This window comes from Scleropages formosus, chromosome 16, assembly GCF_900964775.1.
Source record: "Scleropages formosus chromosome 16, fSclFor1.1, whole genome shotgun sequence".
Lineage (NCBI taxonomy): Eukaryota > Metazoa > Chordata > Actinopteri > Osteoglossiformes > Osteoglossidae > Scleropages > Scleropages formosus.
Genome location: NC_041821.1, coordinates 15,460,696 through 15,483,932, shown reverse-complemented (window position 1 = coordinate 15,483,932; position 23,237 = coordinate 15,460,696). Strand labels below are relative to the sequence as shown.

Here is a 23,237-nt window from a genome sequence, read left to right as displayed (position 1 = left end):
TTTGCCAAAGTGTTACAGCATTGAGCACTGCCAGAATAAGTTCAGAACAATTTCAGATTTCTTTTCACACACTTTTTTTTTTGTTAAATTAAACAATTCACACACATACTTTCTGAACCGCTTGTCCCATACAGGGTCACAGAGCCTACCCGGCAACACAGGGCGTAAGGCCAGAGGGGGAGGGGACACACCCAGGACAGGACACCAGTCTGTCGCAAGGCACCCCAAGCAGGACTCGAACCCCAGACCCACCAGAGAGAAGGACCCAGTCCAACCCGCTGCGCCACCACACCCCCCTTTTAAACAATTCAGACACTCAGAATACAAGAACATTAATCCAGAACAATCAAACCTAGCCAGGGGAAAGTAAACAAAAAGAAATAAGTACACACACATTTTCAGAACCGCTTGTCCCATACAGGGTCACGGGGAACTAGAGCCTAACCTGGCAGCACAGGGCATAGGGCCGGAGGGGGAGGGGACACACCCAGGACGGGACGCCAGTCCGTCGCAAGGCACCCCAAGCGGGACTCGAACCCCAGACCCACCGGAGAGCAGGACCGTGGTTCAACCCACTGCGCCACCGCACCCCTTCAAGAAATAAGTAAATAAATATAAATAAATACACAGAAAAACTTAGAAGACACTCCAATAATCAGAGACACACACACACACACACACATTTTCAGAACCGCTCGTCCCTTACAGGGTCACGGGGAACCGGAGCCTACCCGGCAACACAGGGCGTAAGGCCGGAGGGGGAAGGGGACGCACCCAGGACGGGACGCCAGTCCGTCACAAGGCACCCCAAGCGGGACTCGAACCCCAGACCCACCGGAGAGTAGGACTGCGGTCCAACCCACTGCGCCACCGCACCCCCTGGTAATCAGAGACATCAACATTCTAAAAAATATTACAATAATATACAGTCTTAATGGCCTTATTATTATACTTATCAATAGTGTTATATACTGCGTAAATTCTTTAAGAAAAACAGAAATATTAGTTTTTTATTAGCAAATTTAGACTTGTGTATAATATATGCGCCTAAAATGATTAATAAATTAATGATATATGCCTGTTTCGCTGTACTCCCATAAAAATGGAAGAACTCAAACAGTACATATTCATAGCGCAAAACAAATGCGCTTCGCACAGTTGGTGTCAGTCTTTTCTGAAAATTAAACTTCTTTTGTCCAGCACGAGGACGCTTGCACCCGTGTGAACCTTCGACCCGGAAGCGGAAGTAGGCATCGCACGTGCTGACCAGCTCCTCGAAGACCGCGGCTCATTCACCAGCGACGTGCGCGGTCTTGGAAGAGTGTAAGTCCAAGCGAGCGTTTCGATAGAAGTGGGTTGGCTTTTTGTTGCGGGTACGGAATTGTCGAGAGTTTCTCTCAGCCGTTGGAGCGGGTGAGCTGCATCTTTCTTTGTCAGCGGGCGGCTGAAGTAAGCGGTCGGAGTGTCGGCGCGGTGTCTGCTGGATGAGCTGTGCGGCTGCCATGACGAAGGAGAACCCCTGGAACGTGTCCCCGAGCGCCCCGGCGTGTATGGAGAAGCACCTGAACACGGTGCACTATAGAGCAGGTACGTGAGTCACGTCCAGGCGTTAATTATGCGGTGCAGGGAAAGCTTTAATTAATAAGGAAAAATCCAGTTCCTGTGGATAATTGTGTTTAAAATAAGCCAGGGGTTTTAAATAGTTTTCTTTAAGCTTTCTTAACTTAACCCCTTGCCTTGGTCTGAATTTCATCCAGTCGAATGTCACCTAAGAAACACATGTAATAGTCAATAACTTCTTATCCTGTCAAGAAACTTATTGGACTTGATTTTGTATTCTTATTATCTCTAAAGCAATTCATATTTACATTTACTTATTTAGCAGACACTTTCCTCCAAAGCAACTTCCAACGAACTCTAGTGTTATGAGCCCACACACCTTATTCACCGTGGTGACTTACAGTGCTAGATACACTACTTACAATGGGTCACTCATCCATACATCAGTGGAACACGCTCTCTCCGTCACTCACACGCTACGGGTGAACTTAAACAGCATGTCTTTGGACTGTGGGAGGAAACCGGAGCAGCTGGAGGAAACCCACACAGACCCAGGGAGGACATGCAAACTCCACACAGGCTGAGGGGGCTCGAACCCATGTCCTCTTGCACCACCTAGATGCTGTGAGACAGCAGTGCTACCAGCTGTGCCACCGTGCCATCCTATTTGTTGTGGGGTGTTTGATCAGAGTTTGATGTCGCTTTGGAAGAAAATGTCTGCCAGATGAGTAAATGTACATGGATATTTACAGGAGCTACACATCCAAAGTTCCTGCAAGAGTGGGTGAAAACTCTCAGTTCAGGTACCTGTTGTGAATGGAAATAGCTTTGCATTTGTCCTGTTCACATTAGTGTGATATTCCCTTGACCCCAGATGGCCTTCTGGTGTTGGGGGCTTCCAGCTTGACTGGCCGATCATGGTCAGGTTCCATCTGGGTGTACCAGGACCCCAGGCAGTCTCCCAATGAGGGTTGCTGTAGTGCAGGAGTGCAGATAGAGGCTGGCGTCACCGAGGCCAGGTGGGTCATGGAACGAGGCATTCTCGTGGCTTCCGATTCAGGTGAGTCTGCATCTTTTTGTGCTCCCTTTTCCAGCATTTTCTAACCTGGAAAACATAATTTCAGGGTAAAATAGTTATTGTTATCTAGGCTTTGACTTTTTTAATTCCTAAAACTACTTCATTGGTTGTTGTGGTGTTAACTGAGCAGGACATAGAAACATTTTAGGAGGTTAAGTGTGACCGCAAACCTGTGTCTTGGTGTGAGATGTTGGCCTTGATGTCTGCAGGTGCTGTGGAACTTTGGGAGCTGACGGAGGATTGCGAGCTGATTGTTAACAAATTCAGCCGCCATGAGCACGACGACATCGTCAGTAGCATCAGTCCCATGGCCGGCGGCAGGTTGGCTGTCAGCGGCAGCTTTGATTGCTGGTGGGTGTGGCCTACTGGCCGATGCTAGTGTTGCGCTCCAGTTGTACTCTAGTTGTATTACTTCGGTGCTGATTTGCAAAACACCTCTTGAACGCTTCCATAAGACTGTCCCTTTCGTGATTATTTCCCCATACCTAAGGAAGTTAAGCAGGAATATTGCACAAAGCACTTAATGGTTTTACAACATGATTTGACCTGACAGTTTCATTGTATGCAGAAGATGTTCAATCACCTAGGTACTATAGCTTTAAATACCATTATTTTTTTCAGAAAAATACAGTGAAGCAGAATTTTAATTTGGATTGAAAGTGAGATTGGTTGGTTGAAACTGTAAACATCCTTGGGGTTATTGAAATAGATACATAATACATATATAATGGAAAATTACACCAAAATGGTAAGTTTTAAAAGAATGTCATTCTGCTGTAGAACTGGTTCCTTGCAGTCACTATCAGGTTGTATTTTTTTAATGTGATGACTGACAGAAGTATATATTGCAATTTTTTTTTAATTAAAATTGTGATGCAGTATCCACATCAAGGAGAAGTGCATGTTGTGCAATTTGCTTGTTTCATAAATCCACTTATGTATCCATACTGGGCACTTTTCTGCTGTCACATCAGCAGTTTTGCAGTGTTCATTACATTGCAAATTTCAAAGAACTTTCTAGGAATATTTTCCTTATCTCAAAACACTCACAGTAGTTACTATTTTCCTTTTAATTATTCAGTGTTTCCTGTTAAGATATTTTGCACAATTATTAGCAGATTTCTAAGGATAATAATGTGCATATGAGTTAAGGTTAAAATTTGTATTTTTAGGGATGTTAAAGAAGTTTATTTTGTGCAACTTTGAAATTTTAAGAAACCTTCATGTGTACTCCAGATGGTTTGTGCAAATGGGCATAAAATTGTATTGTTAAACTGTTAGTTTTCTTTAAATACAGAAAGTGGTAGTTTTTTGTAAATTTAGAAATCTGTGACCTGTAAAGGAACATTTACATTTATTCATTTAGCATGTTTAACTTGTTATTTTTTGTATAGAATATAGTGGACATCTTTTTCATCCAAAGTGAAATCAAATGTTAGATACAGTCATCTATACAGCAGAGCAATGTAACACATTCTCCCACACACAAAAACTGGGAAATTTAGAGTCACTGGTTCACCTGAAACATGTCTTTAGATGGTGAGAGGAAACCAGAGTGCCCAGAAGGAAGCTATGCAAGCACAGTGAGAACATGCAAACTCAACATATACTAAGCTGGGACCAAACCCATGTCATCTCACACAGTGAGAGGTCACTCCGCACATGCCAGCTGTTTTCTTACTAGCAGTTTAAACTACTAGCATGTGCATTTTCATATTGCCGTTTTTAATTTCCGGCAATTAAACCCTGCTGGAAATGTTTCACCTTTGGTCAAGATTCTTGTCCCATCATGGAAATGAACGTGGTTGTATTCACACTGGGGTTTGTGGTAGGCAACAGCTTGAGAGTGACTGTTAGTTAACACATTTCCTTTGCAGTCTCACACACACAAAGCGTTGTTGCTACGGATTTACTTTATAGTTAACATTGTGTATATTATTATAAAATGTACTGGTCTATAACTGCTTTTCATTAATCTTATTATTTCAGGCTCTTTGGGTTTGTACTAGTTGCTCATTTTCCTTTGCACTTTTGATCATCTTGTGTATTAATGACAGTTGGCAATTAAGCAGTTAACCATTGTTCTGTGATTTATGTAGTTATTTGCATCCTAGCAATGGTATCTTTGCTAAATTTTTAATTTGAGCTTTGAGCAGTACTTACTGTCACCTTGAGTTGAAATTGTTCAGTGTAAAAAGATCTTTTTGTGGTTATGCTCAAGAATGACTCAGTGCAGGCTGAAATTGTACTTTATGTAAATGTTGGTGTTTGTTTCTAATTGGACAGTTGCATTTATGGACAGCTGTTTGCATTGTGTTTGGGCACACTGTTGATATTATTTGATTGTCATACCTTAAGATTTTCCCATTTGCTTTTTTCCAGTATCAAGGTGTGGGACTTGAGCCAGGAGACAGTGGTTAACTCTTACAATGGTAAGAAAGGCATTTTTCTGATAGACTGTATCCGGGTCAATAGGTCAGGCTGAGCTGATATATCTTTCATGCGCTTGTCCTTGACACAAGGTTTATTGTTTCTATAAAGTATACACTGAGTTTGATTATTATGGAAACTTTACTGAGAGTCTGGATATTCCTTTCCACACCTAAATGTTGAAAGAGTGCTGGACTCTGCTGGATGTGGGTTTCTGTGTGCTGTTGCATTCCTCCTGGAGTAAGCTAGTGGGTGCAGACACCCACATCCACACCTGCCTCATGAGTCCTTCTATATTTTGTCCTGAGTGTTCATACCTGTGTTGCCACCTGTGTTCTCATTGGACTCTGCCCCTTCTGCAGCTCACTCAGATTCAGTCACATGTGTGTCCTGCTGCCCAACTGAGGAAGCACTTTTCCTGTCAGCTGGACAGGTGAGAATACCTCAGTGTCTTCTTTCAGTCACCCTTCATGGTTCCAGTTTTGCTGTGTCAATGATTGTGGTACTCCCACATTTTTGTTGCAGGATGGTCGGATCCTGCTTTGGGATAAGAGGAAACCACAGCCAGCCACCCGTATAGGTGAGTGACGATATTCAGGACACCAGGTCTTCAGGAAGGCAGCACTTTTTATGTGGTTTTGCAAATCTGCATAACGTTGCTGTGTGTTTCTGCTAATGTAGATATAGTGATAAGGTTTGGGATTACAGTATTTGTGTACCATCTCAGTTACAGGATGTATACTTGTGTAAGTGCCGTAATATTAGAACTTGACATTTTCAAAACTGTTGTCTAAACAAATTTTCCTGTTGGCTCTCGCAGTCGGGCACTAGTATCCACATATTCAGTGCATCTCTTTCATTTACCTGTATGCTTACATTATGAAGTCATTCCCTACATTAATTTTTGCTAGACGAGTTACATTTTCAACAGACCTTGTTCAAAATGCTTTATGGTTTGTTTTCAGATGTTGTCTCCCCCAGCTGCTCTCCTACATCACTGGCATGGCATCCACAACATGTCAACATGTTTGCCTACGGTAATGAAAATAGAAAAACACTGATACTCTTTCATGTTCCATACACCTAGCATCTGACATTATGAGTTCTACAACAGGGTTAACAGGTGACTGGAAGCCCATATTGAGAAATTATGTCTCAAGTGTTAATTCTTTGTTTCAACACAATTATTAGTTTTCTGAGAAATTGGAGTTTGATACATTTTTATTTTTTATGCACCTAATCTGTGCCAATTTCGACTGATAGAATATTAGAAAATACAGATTTGAATACTAAAAGATTAAATTTGCAAAGAACTTTGGCCTTTTGATGAAGAGGGATTCCAGATGCAAATCTATGTCTCACATCTGACTTGCTGTGATAAAGGAGGTGTCATCTTGCTCAGGTGATGTTCTGGGACGAGTGACTCTAAGGGAGATCCAAGGAGAGCGAATACAAATATTCAGCACCCATAGCCGCCATGTCTCCGGCATAGCTTTCTCTTCACACAGGTAAGGAGTCTTTATGTGGTTGTCTTTACCAATGTAATGGAATGGTGCCAAAATTCTAGATCCCTTCTGCATCTTAACAAATGTGTATAATATGGCCAGTGTACTTTTAACTAGATTTGTGTTACAGGATAAGTTGAATGCAGATTGGCAGCAATTTTATGTTTTTTTTTTCTGCAAGAAATAATGTTTAAAATGTTGTCATTCATTCAGAACTCTTCCACTTTGTTTCTTGAATGTGGTTTTGCAAATCAGAACATAAACACATGTCCTTCACATGAAGAAATCCCAAACAGTGAAAAATTGCTATAATGGCTTGTGGGAATATATAACGCTTTTCTAAAATATGGGCTTATGAATTTGGTGTACTATCATTTTGGTTCATTATATGGTCATTTTCCTTTTGTAAAATTGCTTTGCCAAGCCAGAGAAAGACTCATCATACAGTAGAACCACTGACCTGCAGTCCACAACACTTAGGTGTTTGCCCTGGTTAGCTGGTTATCAGTTTAGAGCAGTCATTTACCACAGCAGCAACAGATGGGAACATTTTAAGAAAATTAAAAAAAAAAAAAAAATTCATTTAGCCATGTATACAAAATTATTTAATTTAGATTGTTTGTTTGTTTTTCTCCTGAGCAACTTGGTGTTATAGACATCTATAAGCCAAATTATCAAAATATCTTATTGCAGTGTACTTTGTCTCAAACCCAGTACCTTTGTCATAGACTCCAAAAGTGGTTATTGATAATGAATAAATGAATGGAAACACATAGAAAAACAAGCTACAAGAAAACATTGACACAGATATAAATGTCATGCATAAAATACCTTTTATTTTGGTTTATTAATTTTAATATTTTCCATCTATGAAACAATTTTCTGTAATAACAATTACATGAACCCTCACAACAGGAATTCACCAATGGAGGGATTTCACTGATTGAAATAACCTCATTAGTAGAGGCTGTGCAGTCGAACATTTCAGGTGACCTGTGACTTTAAATGACCCGTAGTGTGTGTGTGTGTGTGTGTGTGTGTGTGTGTGTGTGTGTGTGTGTGTGTGTGTGTGTGTGTGTGTGGGGCTAATCTTTAATGCTTTGGTGTCTCATCTGGGGTCTACCATGCCAAGCTTGGCACCATATGATTCTGGGATTGGTTCCAGACCACTGTGACCCTGCATTGGGAATGCTGTTATTTATTGGGAGTTAGTGACTTTAAAGTTACCCAGAGAGGCCCTGTAAACAACACAGAACATTTGTATCATCTCTGTAGTGTATTCACACTTGGCTGGTTCAAAATCCAAAGTCCAAACCAGTGTTACAAATTCACTATGATCTTTTACATGTGCAACTGGATTACAGTATAAATGCCTGTTTCTCTATGAGAGACAGATTGAAGTCCATGCTTCCAAACAGGCCAATTGCTTGTCCAGATTTGCTTTATGATGGTTGTAATTTGGGAAGTAGAGCTGCTTATGAGCTCATTACAATGCAGTAAAAACCCATTTTACTGTTTTTGCCCCAGTGCCCCCCTTCTAGCCTCTGTCAGTGACGATTGCTCCGTGGTGGTGCTGGACACTCAGCTCTCAGAGATGTAAGTACTGTACAGCCATGCGTAGCTGCTTCGTCTTTGTGACCACATGCAATTTTTTTTTTATACCATACTTAAAAGCTTTTTAAAACATTTATGTACAGATGCAGCCAATTTTTACTGAAGCAGTCAGATGCATTTGAAGTTATCCTTTATTAGACTTGAATGTAATGCTAATTTGTTATTTCCTAAAGGGGAAGTTTTTATTGTACTGAAATTTTTTAAATACCTATTTCTAAAAAGTCATCTGTTTTTTTGCTTCATTCTTCTGTCATACCTGCAATAGGTAGGGTGACACAGGATCTTAAACAGCTTGAAATTTACTTCAAGAAGTAAACCAAAACATGACTAGAATGCAAATATGAAAGTCTTCCATAGATGTAGCAGTTGGTTTTCTGTACTAAAATGTACAACTGGAAATAAACCAAAGACAATAGGCAGTTTTGATAAATGTGCATTATGTTTATAAATACTATATCTGGATGCTTTTCGTAATGGTGCTTTGTGTCAGTCGTCATTGCAGTGATGTACTGTTCCTGGTTATCATAAAGAGGAAAACTATTGTTAAATGCTGCATTGCTGAAATGCAGTAATTTATTTTTACTAATCTTGAAAATATGCTGATAATGGAAGCAGTGGGGTTTGCATTAAAGATGGATTTTGTTGATGAATTTCTGAGGGGAGGCAAGGGAATAGCTTAAGTTTTTAACAAACTGCAAAAAGCATTAAAATGGTTTCTTACCCCCCCCAAGTCATTTGAAATTGTCATTTTCACGATCTCCTTATCAGTCCTGAGTTTACTGATTCATTTATAAGTATGTGTTGTCAGCTTTTGGTCACTTTCAAATGATCTAATGATCTACTCAACCAGAAGATGAATAATACAGGCGTTCATTTGTTTATGGGTTATGTTTTCTAAAAGTCCCAGATAGAGGTATAATATAGAAAAAATGACTTATGTGAACATTTTAAGTTCAAACTAGTGTAATTAAAACTAATTTAGACTAATATAAGAATACTTTACCTCTCAAATGTGCATTGTTTGTCATCTTGTATTTTCACAAACACCAGGCACAAGTTATGAATTTTGTGGAAGGGAGCTAAATGAAGGTGATGCTACACTTCTGTATTATTTTGGTGTGTTTTACTACCAGTTCACAACAAGGGAGAGAACCACAGGTCCCTTTTGCTCTGTTGCTGAGAAATATTAGAAAATGTAGTTAAAATCTTTTAAAGTTTGTTTTGAATACTCCAATCATAAGAGCAACAAGCACACCCCAGTAAGTCTTAAAAAGGCAAATGTAAAAGGAAAACTTTAAGTCACCTTGAACAAAAGAGAGGTAACTAAAAAAAAAAAATAGTAATATCCAGCTGAGCTGCTGCTTGGACCTTAATCTGTGTAATAAAGTTGTGTGTATATCTGTACAGATGGCATTAGAGTTGTTGTTGGAAACTTAGAACAGTGACCTTGTAGAGCTTGTAATTTTGGCTTTTCTGGGCTTTCTTCAGTTACCGGGACCGACGGCACCAAGACTTTGTGAGTGGCCTTTGCTGGACCCCCAGTGGCACCACCACCTTGACCACAGTAGGATGGGACCATCAGGTCCTCCACCACACAGTGGACCCAGCCTTTCCTGCTCCTGCTGCCTGCAGCTCATCATCCTAGGACTGCCCATGTTGGGGAAGGGACGAAAGTCCAGATCATGTGGCTCTTCAGGCCCAGGATCAAACACTTCAGTATGTGGGAGCAGTCATGGAATTTATACATTTCATTTTCCTATGGATGATGACCATTTTCCCTAACTGTAAATAAAGTTTGTATCCCTGAACCTGTTTTAGTCATTTAATGTACCTAAATCACCATTTTGTCTGAGCAGACCCATGTTTGTTTCGTTGCATTTTCTTTGGAAAATGTGCATAGTTTTTAATAGAAACTAGAACTTCTGGGGTTGATAATGTATCTGCATACATGCAGGTTTGGCCCCACTTTAATAAAGAATGAATATTAATACAGATACAAGTCTTTCTCTTATGAAAATATGTAATATGTTCATGCTCTGTATCATGTTTTTACAATTGCAGAGGTTAGTTGTAAACTAATCTGGATTTTTGCCCATCCCCCAGTCACTTAATTTTTAACACTCCAGCTTCTTAGTTAAGAAGCTTAAGAAACCAGATTTTCAGAGAGCTGAGACAAATGTTGGCGGGGTAAAGTTTCAGTGATTTGTAGTATGTATCCCTCATATCTGTTCAGTGTCCATACTGGCCTTTTCTACTTTGCCCTGAGTGTCAAGGAACTTGCTGGGCAGACCTTGCATAAAGGGCTTAACCTAACAAATGAAATATTGCACTTAATATTAATAAGACCTTCCCTCAAGTTGACTGGAAGTAATTTTAATTACATGATTGAAGTTCTTAAGATATAGAAATCCCCTGAACATCCCATGTTTTACAGATTTACTGCTATTGCACTCTTCACAAAAACATTTCCTTTAACATTTCAGATAAACATTACTCAAACTGTACATGAACTGCTGTTCTTTGTTCTACATTTATAGATATATTCACCCATTTAAGGTAGTGAAATGATACTATGTTAATTGACAGATTTATGGGATATGTGGATTTAGTTGCAATAAATATTTTTTTGTACAAGTTGCATAGTAATACAGCTATTAAGACTTACAGAATGTCTACATTTCCTCATTTGAGTCCAGTTTTTGTCACAAAAATATTGTTGTGTTTTGGCAGCTATTGCAAGTTGGTTACATATTTATTTGTTTGTTATGGAGTGCTGTTCTCACCCATGACACAGCACTGAACAAGGTTGCTGTAAATACACTTGCAAGAGTGTAGAATATCCTATGGTTCTTCAGGACGAATCCTCTTTACTGATGAGGGTGATGGGTTGTTTACTTCCAGGTCGGACGGTAAAAGTCATGCCACATGGTGGCTTTGACTGAGGTCCCTTGCTACAAGAAAACACAAAGGAAAAGCTTATTTACAAGCAACAGGTAAATTACTTTGCAAGAAACCATTAGTGAAATTAACATTATGAGCTCCCTTTCATAGCCAAAGAAAGCATTCAAACTTTTTTTTTTTTTTTTTAAATAAACTTTTTGCCAGGTCCCAAAATCCTCAACAGTCTTTGTTAGACAAGTTTCTTTTTTTTTTTACAAAAATAACACATTTAGTATGGATTTCTGTCTACTCAAGATGTATGTTTGAGATTCACAGAGTACTACTATGCTAAGAAGAAAATAAAACAATCAGAGGCTACTTAGAATGGCAGAAAAATTCAGTACCTGGCAATAGGTTTTACAGATGAGGCTTGAACCCTTTTGGCCTCTTTGCTCTCCAGCTTGCCCAGATCTAGGCTCTGGCTCTGAGACAGTTGCTTCTTCTTTGGAAAGACATCACCACTCTCTTCATCTGAGAATGGTGTACCCCAGTCATCACTTGTTGAGTCCACTTGTGGCAGCAGATGCTTCTGGTCCATTTCCAGCATCTTCTTCTGCAAAATACTCAACAGAGTAGCCTGACTTGGAGACATGGGATTGATTCCCTTAGGGAGGGCATGAGGTAAGGGATTGGTTTTCATATTGGGTTTCAAAGGAGTAACATAAGGTTTGGGTTTTGGGGGAGGTGGGGGACCCTTGTTGTGGATGATTGGCACCGGTGGTAATATAGGTGGCTGTGGTGGACAGTCAGGAGGAGGTGCAGGATGGCTGCTCTGGAAATTGAGGGCTGCAGGTACAGGGTGCTGGGTTATTTTCTGTGATGAATGGTCAGAAGGTGCAGGACTGTTGATCTGGAGGGCAGGAACTGTGGATGATGCAGAGGGCTGTGTAATCTCTGATGGGGGATCAGGGGTAGGGAGAGGACTAGTTCTCTGGAGAGTGGGTACTACAGAAGATGAAGAGGGGTGGCTGCTTTTCTGTAATGGGATATCAGAAGGACGTGCAGGAATGTTGCTTTGGAACTTTGCGATTGTGAATGATGCAGGAGACTGGCTTTTCTGTGATGGGGGATCAGGAGGAGGCAGGTTGGGGGGTTGTTCCACATGGACCAAACTACGGTCATCCTCTATGTCAGAGTTAGCAAATTCTGGAGGAGGAGGGATGAGGGGCACACCCATATCCTCACCATTCTCTTCATCCATGAATGAGTTAGACCAAGGCACAGTGGGAGTGGTGTGCACATCAGGCTGATGCTTAGTCTCTTTGCTAGAGACTGAAAATACAGAGGAGTGGAGATTACTTGGCTTCAAGTCAGAGAAAGCAACTTTCTCCTGTATTGATTCAGAGCTCTGAGGGATCTGGTAAGGCCTAATAGAGAGCATCTGCATTGAATGTACGTCTTGGGGGATACTTAGCTGGCCTTGGTCCATTTGCTCTTGTCCTGTTTGAGAAGAGGACAAAGTGCTCCTAGGAACTACCATGATACTGTTTGGTCTGGATTCAGCTGAGTAGATTCTCATGGTGGGGAGTTCACTGGAGCTGTTTGTTTTAGTGTAGTTTTCCTCAGACATTGTGCGTTTCTGTTTCTCTCTCTCTTTGGCAGCCTGCAGGAGAGCCATTGGGGATGGGGAACTGCCAGTGGATCTGTGGCCATAAGGTATGTGGCTGTAAGCGCTGTAGGACTTGTGAGTTCTGGCTGGTGACCCTGCTGAATACTTCATAATACTTGATTCTAAGCTTTGAGGGACTGTAGGGACATCCTGGAGCTTAGAGAGGGCTTCTGGGGGATCTTCATTTTTCATTAATGACTCAGAAACATTAATTCCCCTGAGCCTGGTTTGGCTAGGAAGGGTGGACTGAAGGTTGTATTTCAAATGTTCTACATCCTTCTCTAGTTGCATTCCAGAGCTGTTTCTTCGAGCAGGCTTCACAGGGGGTATGGCGGACTTTGTGGAGACATCAGTCAGAGCAGAAGGAACTTTTCCTTTTGTGTGATTATCAGTAGGGGGGTCTTGTAAAATTATAATGGATTTGGATTTTATTTCATGGTTTTTTTGTCCACTCAGGATGGGTGTATTGGGTACATTGTAGAGCTTAGCAGAATTCTGTGGGTTGAAGCTGGAGGGTGTGGGTTCATTAGTGGATAGAGCTGGGGCTATGAATGAAGGCAGATCATTTTGGCTGGGTATGGAAGAGAGCCTCACAGGCTTTGGAGGTGGAACTTTATGACTCTTGAGATGAGCAATCTGAGGTTGTTCCACAGACAGTGTGGGAGGTTGTGGGGGAAGAAATGTAGGTTTTTCAGGAATGATCTCGTCATTGGATGGAAATAATCCAACAACATCTGAGGGTTTGGTGCTAAATGGTTTTATAGGAGGCTTTGGAGGTGCCATTGATGGTGGCTTGAGAGAAGCCAGGTCAGTTTCTGCTGCAGGAAGCTGTGATGGAGGCTTTGGAGGGGACATGGGTGGAGGCTGTAAAGAGGATGCAGGTGGAGATTCATAAGAAGAGTTCAGCCTGCTGCCAAACTCTGGTGGAGGAGGAATGAACTGTGGAGGTGGTGGTGGTGCCATGGAAGGTGGTGGTGGGATGAAGATCTCTCCTTCAACTGAATGACGAATAGCCAAAGGGCCACTTCTGGAATTCTGGTCTCCATTAACTAAAGGAAAAATAGAGGACCATGTCAAAACTCCATTGCTAGTGAAAAACTCTACTGTTCTTTAGATCTATTGCAGCTAATGAATTTACTGATGTTATGAATGCTGCAAGGAGGTTTCTTCTATGTGCTGTACAATCCATTTAGATATTTTAAAGAATATTATAAATAAGAGGTTGTTCATCATATGTTAAACATTATTTTAATTATTGATAAATCTTTAAGAAAAGGTCTTAACCAATAGCACAGACTGCTTTAGTAAAACTTACAAAATATTTACAATTACATATAGGTGATAAAATGGTATCTGTTCCTGTATTACTTCTACAATGTTCATCATAAAAATGCTTATATATCATTTTCACATTATGTAGGTCTGCCTGGTACATCTTTTGATGGTTTGAATTTTACTTGACAAGAAAACCAATAAATTTGTTGCTTGGGGTTATATGAAGAAAAAAAAAAAAACCAAACACACAATTACTGTTATCACAAAAAGTATTTGGGTGTTCTGGGTACTTGCCTCTGAGGTTCACTGTGGAATAGCATCTCCATTTGATCAGGTTGGAAGTGTTAAGAAAAATCCTCACAAAATTGTTTTTCAATAACTCCATTTGTGATGTCCACCTTCATAGCACTGCTAGTGTATTTAAAACTATTAACTGGTTTGGCAAAAGTCTATGAACTGTGTAAGAAAAAAAATCCCTATACCTTTAGTCAGCTGCTGCAAGAACTGACCGACTGACTCCTTTCTATTTTCTGTACATGTGTAGGAGACCATTAGCTAGAAGACTGACTCTTAATAATTTAAAATATATTATACTGAATTACTGGCCAGCAGATGGTGTAGTGATTAGAGCTGTGGTCTTTGGAATGGGAGGCTGCAGATTTGAAAAATTAGCCAACTGTGTAAGTGGATAAATCCGTTGTAACTAACTTAACATTGTAAGTTGCTTAGTAGAAAATGGTCACCCAAGTGACTAAATGTATTCTGGTATGTATTAGGGTTTACTTATCAATTAAACATGATGTTTTTTCCAAACACAGAATATCTATAATCTTATACCTGCTTGGAGGACTGAGGGGGTTTCCCATTTGTTAAAAACTTATGTTAAAATGACTAATTATAGAGATGTAAAATAGAATTTTGTTAAACTTTTGTTGCTGCAACTTTTAAAATTACAAGCCTTGTAAATTAATTCCTATTCAAGTTACTTTGAAATTGAGTTTTTATTTCTGTATTCTGTGGAACCAAAATGAAAATATTTCTGGTATGTAAAACAATTATTTGATCCAAGTCTTATAATAATTACTGGAAATATTTTTAATCCTGACAATATTTTGGCATGTTGGACAGCCCTACCGCTTAGGACACCTGTAGTGCAGATGCAGTAAACGTGTACCAAAAGCACCGTGCTGTCAAGGGGGCAGGGCATTACCTCTCTCAGGTGTATGCAGTCCATTGATAGAAGGTAGAAGGGGGGCTTTCGGCGTTGGGACTGCAAATCCTTGAAGTACATCAGAGGAAGACTAATGGACAAAAAAAGGACATCAGTGAGTTGGGTGTTCCACCCTCAGAGGTGGCATATTGGCACTAAGCAGAGAGAAGGTGAGGAAACAGGTATAGCAGGACCAAAGCTGTCGTAGGGTAGAGGTGGTGGCACCGAACACAGAGTAATCAAGTGTTTCTTCTGTTCAAGCTGACACACTTATGTTAGTGTCACCCTTGGATATGTGTGCTGTGTTTTTTGAGTATTACAGTGTAATTCAATAGATACATGTGTTGAGGGATTACTAGGAAGCATTTTTGCATATGCATTTTTCTGCTAGAAGATATTTGGGTAAACTGGTTATGCTTCCTCTCCCTCCCAGGGAGCAGAGGGCACCTTGACTCTTTGCCAAGACCATGTGCTCAGTGTCAGGCTAAAAGGTATTCAAACACAGTAATCTCAAAATACCAAGAAACAGTGACACACTGGGCTTTGACCTCCACCTGCAGGGTTTTTTCCTTTGAATCCGTTTCTATTATCGGTCACCCGATTAGCCCTGACCAGCCCCTGGCCACTATAAAACAATACTTCATACATGCGATGGGTGTTTGATTTAAACAAATCTTTCGTATAAATCAGTGCACTCCTTTTGCATTCAAAGCCACTTGAGTTTTGCGAGCGTCCAGTCAGATGTATATTCCTCTGCGACCTACAAACCGCACACTAGAAAGACACACAGACCGTGTATACACAACATGATCTGTTGCTAGAGCACAAGGACATGTTTGGAAAACAGGAGGCATTGCTGCAGACGAGCTGTGTTTCTACTGCATACACCAACCAGCAGCTCCAGTGTGAATTTCAGGGCTACCTCAGGGAGAAATCTCCCATCCTGATTCTGAGAAGCTGGACAAAGAGCAGTCGTATTGTTGACATCACATTTGTGACGATTAGGTCAACAGGCACCTTGCACAAGCACTTCTCCTCTAGCCTAGGAGGCCGCTCTACCACCTTGGTTAAGGTCAGACAAAGTCTTCGCACAGCCACAGACAATTATCACTGGGTGTGTGAACCACCACATGACTGATCACAGCAATGAGGAAGTGCTTTCAGTGCCAGTCACCTAACCCACAAAGCTCAGCAACAGTATAAACATTCATGTATGAAAGTGACCGATAGGTTCCAATGTTGTACTCGAAAGACTACAATAGGCGCATTTTGAAAGGTCATGTGGAACTTGCGTCAAATGAAGGAACCAAATGTTACTTTAGCAAATACATTGAAAGCTTAAAGGGGAAATAGTTGTTCCTTTATTATAATAACAGGAACCTACAACTTAAATTTTTTAAAAAATATTATAATAATATTTGTATAGGTATGTGTTGAATGATCATAACAAAACCCGACTTGATGTTTTGGGTTCACAGCAGCATTGTGTTGTTGGAAGTAAGGGTTAGAAGTTCAGAAGGGGTAGGGATTCTCTTTTTTTATGTTATTAACCCAGTGTAGGAATTTTTTTTTTTTTTAAGTTTACTATATAGATTGATAAATGACAGAAATGCACTGGCTCCTCAACCTACACATGCAACTGGAACCAGAGGTCTGCTGTTAACTCATTTTGTTTGTAACTCCAAAGTCACTCTTACTCCCTAAATCACAATTAATAAACACCTAAGGTTCTGTAAAATTTCAAATATAGCAACAATAAATGAATAGATTTTACAATTGTATTTTACCATTAGCTTTCAGCTATCTTAAAATTATAAGATTTAGAAACCACTGAAATTAAAAAAAGTGTAAGTTCCTGTTCAATCCCCATTGTTGATGACTTTATCCAGTGTTTGACACATTGTTACTGGTCATCAACACTCAGGAACAACAGACAGCTGCTGTAGACACAGTGGAAGCCAGCTGAATCAAGCGGTCCTGCCGCTGATGCTTTTCCCCAAGATGACATACAATTTCAGGCTCTTTAGAGTTACTTACTCATTCATCACGCTGGCTAATTTTTACAGGAGCAATTCAGGGTTGGTACCTTGCTCAAGGGCAAGAATCTGAACATGCAACCTCTGAGTCCAAAAGTGGTAGCTCTAACCACTGCGCCACCTGCTGCAAACATTCCCATTCTCTCAGGGCATCAAATAAAATTTGGGAAGGGGTGCACATTAAGTACTTTAGTGATTATTATTTCTGCTATGTGTTTTTATCATACTACCCTCTGACAAGTTTTGAGGGTAACCTAAAAACTAGGGTGTGAGCACAGACTTACCGAATTATGTTTGACTGTTGGTCTGAAGCGCACGTTTGCGGTTCCTGATTCAGGAATGGCTAAGGAATCCCACACAAAGTCTGCATTTTCTAAACGGAAGAAAGATATCCCAGTTAATAACCACCATTTTGTTTTTAGTCATAACATACGATATAAGACACATGCCAAAAAGATGTCAGCATGGATTAAATTAACATAGGGATTGTGAATATAAAAAGAGATGAAGTACTAAGACCTGACCCACATGCCCAACACTAAGAAATTACAACTGAGGCTCTCCTGTGGAAATCAAAGTATCAAAGATACATAATTAGTACAGGGCAACCACTACATGAACTGTATGTGATGTGAAAGTATCTGTTAAAAGATGCAAGTTACACATTTTTGCAGATTTGAATATTTCTCAGTTTATTTGTATTGTATTTTCTTCACTCTTTTTTTGCTGGAGAGCAAGTGGTTTTGTGTTTTTGCATCCAGCTGTCAGTCCAGCAGTTGGAAGCGTTAGACGGTGGTTGTGTCTTTAGACGAATACTTGATGGGCTTGGAGTCCTCTGAAAGCCTTGCAGCTGCTGCTGAATGAGGTTATAGAGCCCTCCCTTTTTTGTGACGCCACTGCCAGGGTTTAAGATGGGCTGACGGTTGCTGGAAATAGCGGAAGTGTGTAGGCTTGTTAGGATTTTTAGCACCCACTTTAATATTGAAAAATGGATGTCGACAGGAGTTTGGTCTCTTGCTTCTCTGTGAAATTATTTTTTTTTCCCCCCATTACTGTAATTGGCTAAGAATGGGGGAGTGGATTAATTCAGCTGAGTTCAACAGTGTTTGCAGCTTGTGTCTGGTGTCCGTGAGCGTTAGTGATCAATAACAAAATGAAGAGTATTTCCCATAAACATGTTTATGGGATAAAAGAGCAAACAATAGACAATATAAAGGGCACTGTGGACATTGTGTATTTTTCATTTTCAGTAATTTTGCAGTGGACTTAATTTTAATGTTGTTTGAAGCTAATAATAATAAAAAAATAAAAAATAATAAAAATCTTCGGCTGAACTGGTGCCTGGTACATTAAGTAGCCTGCCTCATGCACTGTGTTTCCTGGGTAGGAATGGACAAAGTTTCATAGCAAATTTTCTAATTCATTGTCAATCTGTTATACAACCTAGCTTGTGAAAAAAATGAGGAACATCTGTACAATTAAGCTTTTATTGATTGTGATATAGCAGCTGGATTTCAAAAAAGTGAAGTTACGGGCAGACTTCTTGTCCCACCCGGGTTTGTAAGCTGAAAACTCAGGGCATTTGCAACATAGACCTATAACTACCACTCAAGTACAAAGCAAAGCAATTTTATTTAAGGAGGTGACACTTTTCTCCAAAGCAGCTTATTATGATTTACCCACTTAAACAGTAGAGTAATTTTTACCTGAGCAGTTTAGGGTAAGTACGTTGACCAAGGATACTGCAGGAGGAACTGCAAGTCAAACCTGGGTTGTTCAAGGGCAACATGAGAGCTCTAACTATTACACTACCTGCAGCCCCAGTTAACCTATTGGTTGGTAATTGAAACGACTTTGCAGTTATCCTCAAAAAGGTCAAATGGTTTCCAGCAGATTTCCTATGGAGTCATAAAAAACTTAATACTTATCTATACATTTTGGTTATCAAAGGAAGTATTTTGTTATTGTTGAGAAGCAAAACTAATAAAAAAAAATTTACATAAACCATCATGCAATTTCTCTCTCATTGTAAGAACTATGAAGTAAAAACTCACTTGCCCTGAAAGGATGTATAATGTTCAATTATTTGGGAAATATGACTTCAGTGCTCTTCAGTATCCACAGTCTGCATAAATTCTTCACTGTTCAGTTTTTAATGGCTAAATTGGTTGTTGTTCCAAAAGATGAAACCATATAAAAATATTTAAAGTACTACAAAAATAAATTAGCACGATATTTTGCTGACCTTAATAATGCAAAATTTCAAGTATGTTTATGTCCATAAATTTGTATGTTCTTGCTTTCAAGCTCCACCCAAGAGTAGTCCAGTTAAAATGTCAGATACAGCTCAGTACATTTGGGTGTATCTTCAGAATACGCCTGTGAACCAGCTGAACTGGTGTGATTCAGGTTTTCAGAACCATGGCCTCCTCACGAGACCATACTAGTAAAGTACTAGGGATGTAAACTCTTGGGTACACAGCTTCTTAATCACATGCTCGCCTAATAACTACTTTGTTGAATTAACTCATGGCACACTGCAAACCATTTTTAGACGAGGACACAAAATAATCGTTAATTCCAAACCTATTAATTAGTAAGTAACACGTTCTGAAATTATAATTCCACTACTGATATAAGATGTACATGTCTTATGAAAAATTAATGTTTTGTTCAGCCTGTGAAAAAGAAGTCAACATCAGCACCATGTAACTATTTTAAATAAGTGCTCAGTTTCTTTTTTGTTTCTAAATAATAAATAACTGTATAAAATATCATGTTTAGTAAGGGGTATAGCAATTTATACACAAAAACGGCCCAGATGCAAGTCAGTTGACTCCACCACAGAATTTGCAGCTGAAACCTGGCTGGTCAGTTTTTTTTTTTTTTTAAAATAAGTTGCTTCCTGTCCTTTTTGTTGTAACCAAAAAAAAAAAAAAAAAAAAAAAAAAAAAAAACATATTTTAAATCACATTTGAAAGAAATGGGTAACTACTCGGGGGGTGCGGTGGCGCAGTGGGTTGGACCACAGTCCTGCTCTCCGGTGGGTCTGGGGTTCGAGTCCCGCTTGGGGTGCCTTGCGACGGACTGGCGTCCTGTCCTGGGTGTGTCCCCTCCCCCTCCGGCCTTACGCCCTGTGTTGCCGGGTAGGCTCCGGTTCCCCCGTGACCCCGTATGGGACAAGCGGTTCTGAAAATGTGTGTGTGTGTGTGTGTGTGTGTGTGTGTGTGTGTGTGTGTGTGGGTAACTACTCGTTGACCGCGCTCTTTTGAAGACTCCTGCACAAATGCATCTGGAGACCAGATTATCGCGAATTTGCGCGTTTCCTTTTACTCGTGGACTGACCGAGTCCATCATGGGTTCGCAGAATCTACGCAGCTCACGCACTTGTAAATCCTTCATCCCAGGTGCCAACCGGCGATATTTTTGCGATCAGACAGAAAAAAAAAAAAAAATGTTTGACCGTTAATTTAGTGATCGACCATTGAAAATGTCAATGACAGTGATCGATACTCACCCAGCTCCTTAATTTCAAGTTTCGGGTCGAAAAGAGACTGGTTCTTCCGACTCAGAAAATTCAAAGCTCCTTTCTTCATTTTATCTACTAAAGTATTCCACAGAGGTCTTCAGTATCATTCCATTCTAGAGGAGCTTTAGAGAGAGAAAAAAAAAAAGAGAAAAAATCAGAGGCAACCCTCGAAGCTGCAACCTTCTGCCAGGTAGATTCAGTATGTCTGCCTCACCTGTGCTCACGGACACTGGGCTCATAAAATGGTCTCCGCCCCATCCCTCCCCTCCTTCCCTTCCTCCCTCCTTCTTTCGACAGGTGAAATAAACAAAGGCAGCGGACACGCCACACCTCCATCCCCCAAGTTCCAGAGGTGGCGTCAGGTTGATTCCGTGAACAGAGGCGCGCGCCCTTCATTACTCAGCGTTTCCATGGCAACGGATACAACACAACGTCGCCTCAGCGGCCGAGACGTTCCTGTCGCTCTTTACTCATTTCCTTCAATCATTTGTTGTTACCAGGGCAGGGATTCACCCACTTTAAGTTTAATCACTGAAACGCCTGAACCAGAATAAAAACTTGAACTTTATAAATAATAATAGAATTAACAGAATAAAAATTTAAAGAGTACATGAATTTAATTTGAACGTGTGTTGTAAAACAGTACCATTTTTTTCAACAATAGTGATGCTGTGTGTGTGACTTTCAGGTGCAGGAAGCTGATGACCACGGAAAATAATAATTAATGTTAGTGGACTATATAACAGATCCTCTGTGTAGACTGCAAGTTGACAGTGGTACAGTGTATGTTTATGACAGTTATGCTCCATGGCGACCTGCGGGAAACCGGTTCTTTTGGCACACAGTGAAGAAGGGTGGCTTTACACTGTAACCAGTCTGAGTGAATATCCAACCATTTATATATTTACACATGCTTTTAAGTGCAGTTATTTGGTAAAGTATTAAAAGGCCTTCACAGATCATTCAGTGTTATGTATCTGAATATAAAAAGCAAACAATTTCACAAGTATATTGCCAGTATCCACCCCTTATATGACATTGCTATTTAACTGTCACTTAACAGAATTCTTTGCATTTTTTGTGATATGGCAGTAAAATGGAATCTTTGACTTTCTATACATCTACTAAATACACAACATGTTCAAGTATGTGTAACTGAATGTATTTTAGATCAATGCACACAATTTGTCTCCTTAATTTTGTTACACAACAATGTTCTGCTGCTTGACTTTGACAGTAAGTCTTTGTCTTTTTGTCTGTACAGAAAGGTATCACAGATATCACATTCTCCCATAGCCAGAAGGCTGCCTGTTAACTAGTGATGTATCAACTTGACAGGTATTGAAGGTAACAAAATCTCAACAAAAGTACTCAATGGAGTTATACCAAGACCTGCTTAACATAGCTACAGATAAGTTCTTAACATCAGTTAATGACCACAATCTCAGTTCTGATGCACAGACACATAAAGAAAAGTCAAAACTGAGATAACGGGATTCTTAGTCTTAAAATATTAGCTAAGACAAAATATACAGGACTTCTAAAATAGTTTCTTCCCTCGGTTTCAATTAAAGCTTCTCTTTGAGATGAACAAATAAAGTCATAGTTACAATTGTACATTTCTGAAAATAAATTCTTTGCTTTGTTGTTACTGTATTTTACTTTGCTTTCTAACCATCTGATTGCTTCTGTACAGCTTACTCATAGCTCAAATGAACTTATGGGCAGGTTTCTCTTCACAAGGTGTGCTATTCCTTTGTACAGATTTGTTGCTGGTTTGTAACTACATAATGTGGCAGTAGCCTTTTGTCATATGACTGTCAGCTTTATTACTGTCACGACCACACCTGCACCTCAACCAGAAGCACCTGGCTACAAAAAGCACCACTCTACCACTTGCGGAATCTCACTTGAGACAACTGGCACCACTGCGCTCTCAAACCTACCTTGCTTTGCTTATCCCAAGTCTTCTTCCTCATATTCCCTAGTCCTGCTCCACAACTCCTTGGTTATGACCACTCAACTTGTCCCTCAACCACGACATCAGATCCTCGGCTCTGTCCAGTTTGCTGATCGACTGACAATTTGCCCATCCCCGACCATGAGAACAAGCCTAGTCCTTTGGTACTGAATTAACAATCCTGCACTTGGGACCAGCCTCCTCCGTTTCCTCTGTTCATCATGACAATTTCATGCGTTTGTATTTGGCACCTCAGATAAATTAGAAAACAAGTAAATTTGGCATTAACTACATATCAAATGTACAGTATCTTGAATTAAGGAGATACTAGACAATGCCTGATATACCAGAAAAAATTATTCATTTATCTGACACTTTTCTCCAAAGCAACTTACAATGTTAAGCTACTTACAATTATTTATCCATTTGTACAATTGGAGATCTCTACTTGAGCAATTTAGGATAACTATCTTGCTCAATGGTAGGTATGA

General features: G+C 40.1%; 2 protein-coding genes across 3 annotated transcripts; one reads left to right on the top strand and one right to left on the bottom strand.

Annotated features, from left to right (window-relative positions):
• Positions 1-1,246: 1,246 nt before the first annotated feature.
• wdr77 (WD repeat domain 77) lies at positions 1,247-10,046 on the top strand. 2 transcript variants are annotated; one of them, XM_018751063.2, is made up of 11 exons: positions 1,247-1,323; positions 1,438-1,587; positions 2,435-2,620; positions 2,848-2,989; positions 5,021-5,070; positions 5,431-5,501; positions 5,594-5,648; positions 6,034-6,105; positions 6,471-6,576; positions 8,101-8,169; positions 9,676-10,046. In XM_018751063.2, exons 2-11 carry the CDS (start codon positions 1,485-1,487, stop codon positions 9,830-9,832), a joined length of 1,011 nt encoding a protein of 336 aa, XP_018606579.1. In that variant the 5' UTR covers positions 1,247-1,323; positions 1,438-1,484; the 3' UTR covers positions 9,833-10,046. The 2 variants fall into 2 exon arrangements, with proteins under 2 accessions (XP_018606579.1, XP_018606578.1); XM_018751062.2 differs by having other exon boundaries at positions 1,249-1,587.
• Positions 10,047-10,524: 478 nt separating this feature from the next.
• LOC108933767 (uncharacterized protein C6orf132 homolog) lies at positions 10,525-20,937 on the bottom strand. Its single transcript, XM_018751061.2, has 5 exons — positions 20,775-20,937; positions 17,542-17,630; positions 15,222-15,312; positions 11,472-13,785; positions 10,525-11,138 (listed from the first exon to the last, which is right to left on the bottom strand). Exons 1-5 carry the CDS (start codon positions 20,851-20,853, stop codon positions 11,039-11,041), a joined length of 2,673 nt encoding a protein of 890 aa, XP_018606577.1. The 5' UTR covers positions 20,854-20,937; the 3' UTR covers positions 10,525-11,038.
• Between the last annotated feature and the right edge of the window lie 2,300 nt (positions 20,938-23,237).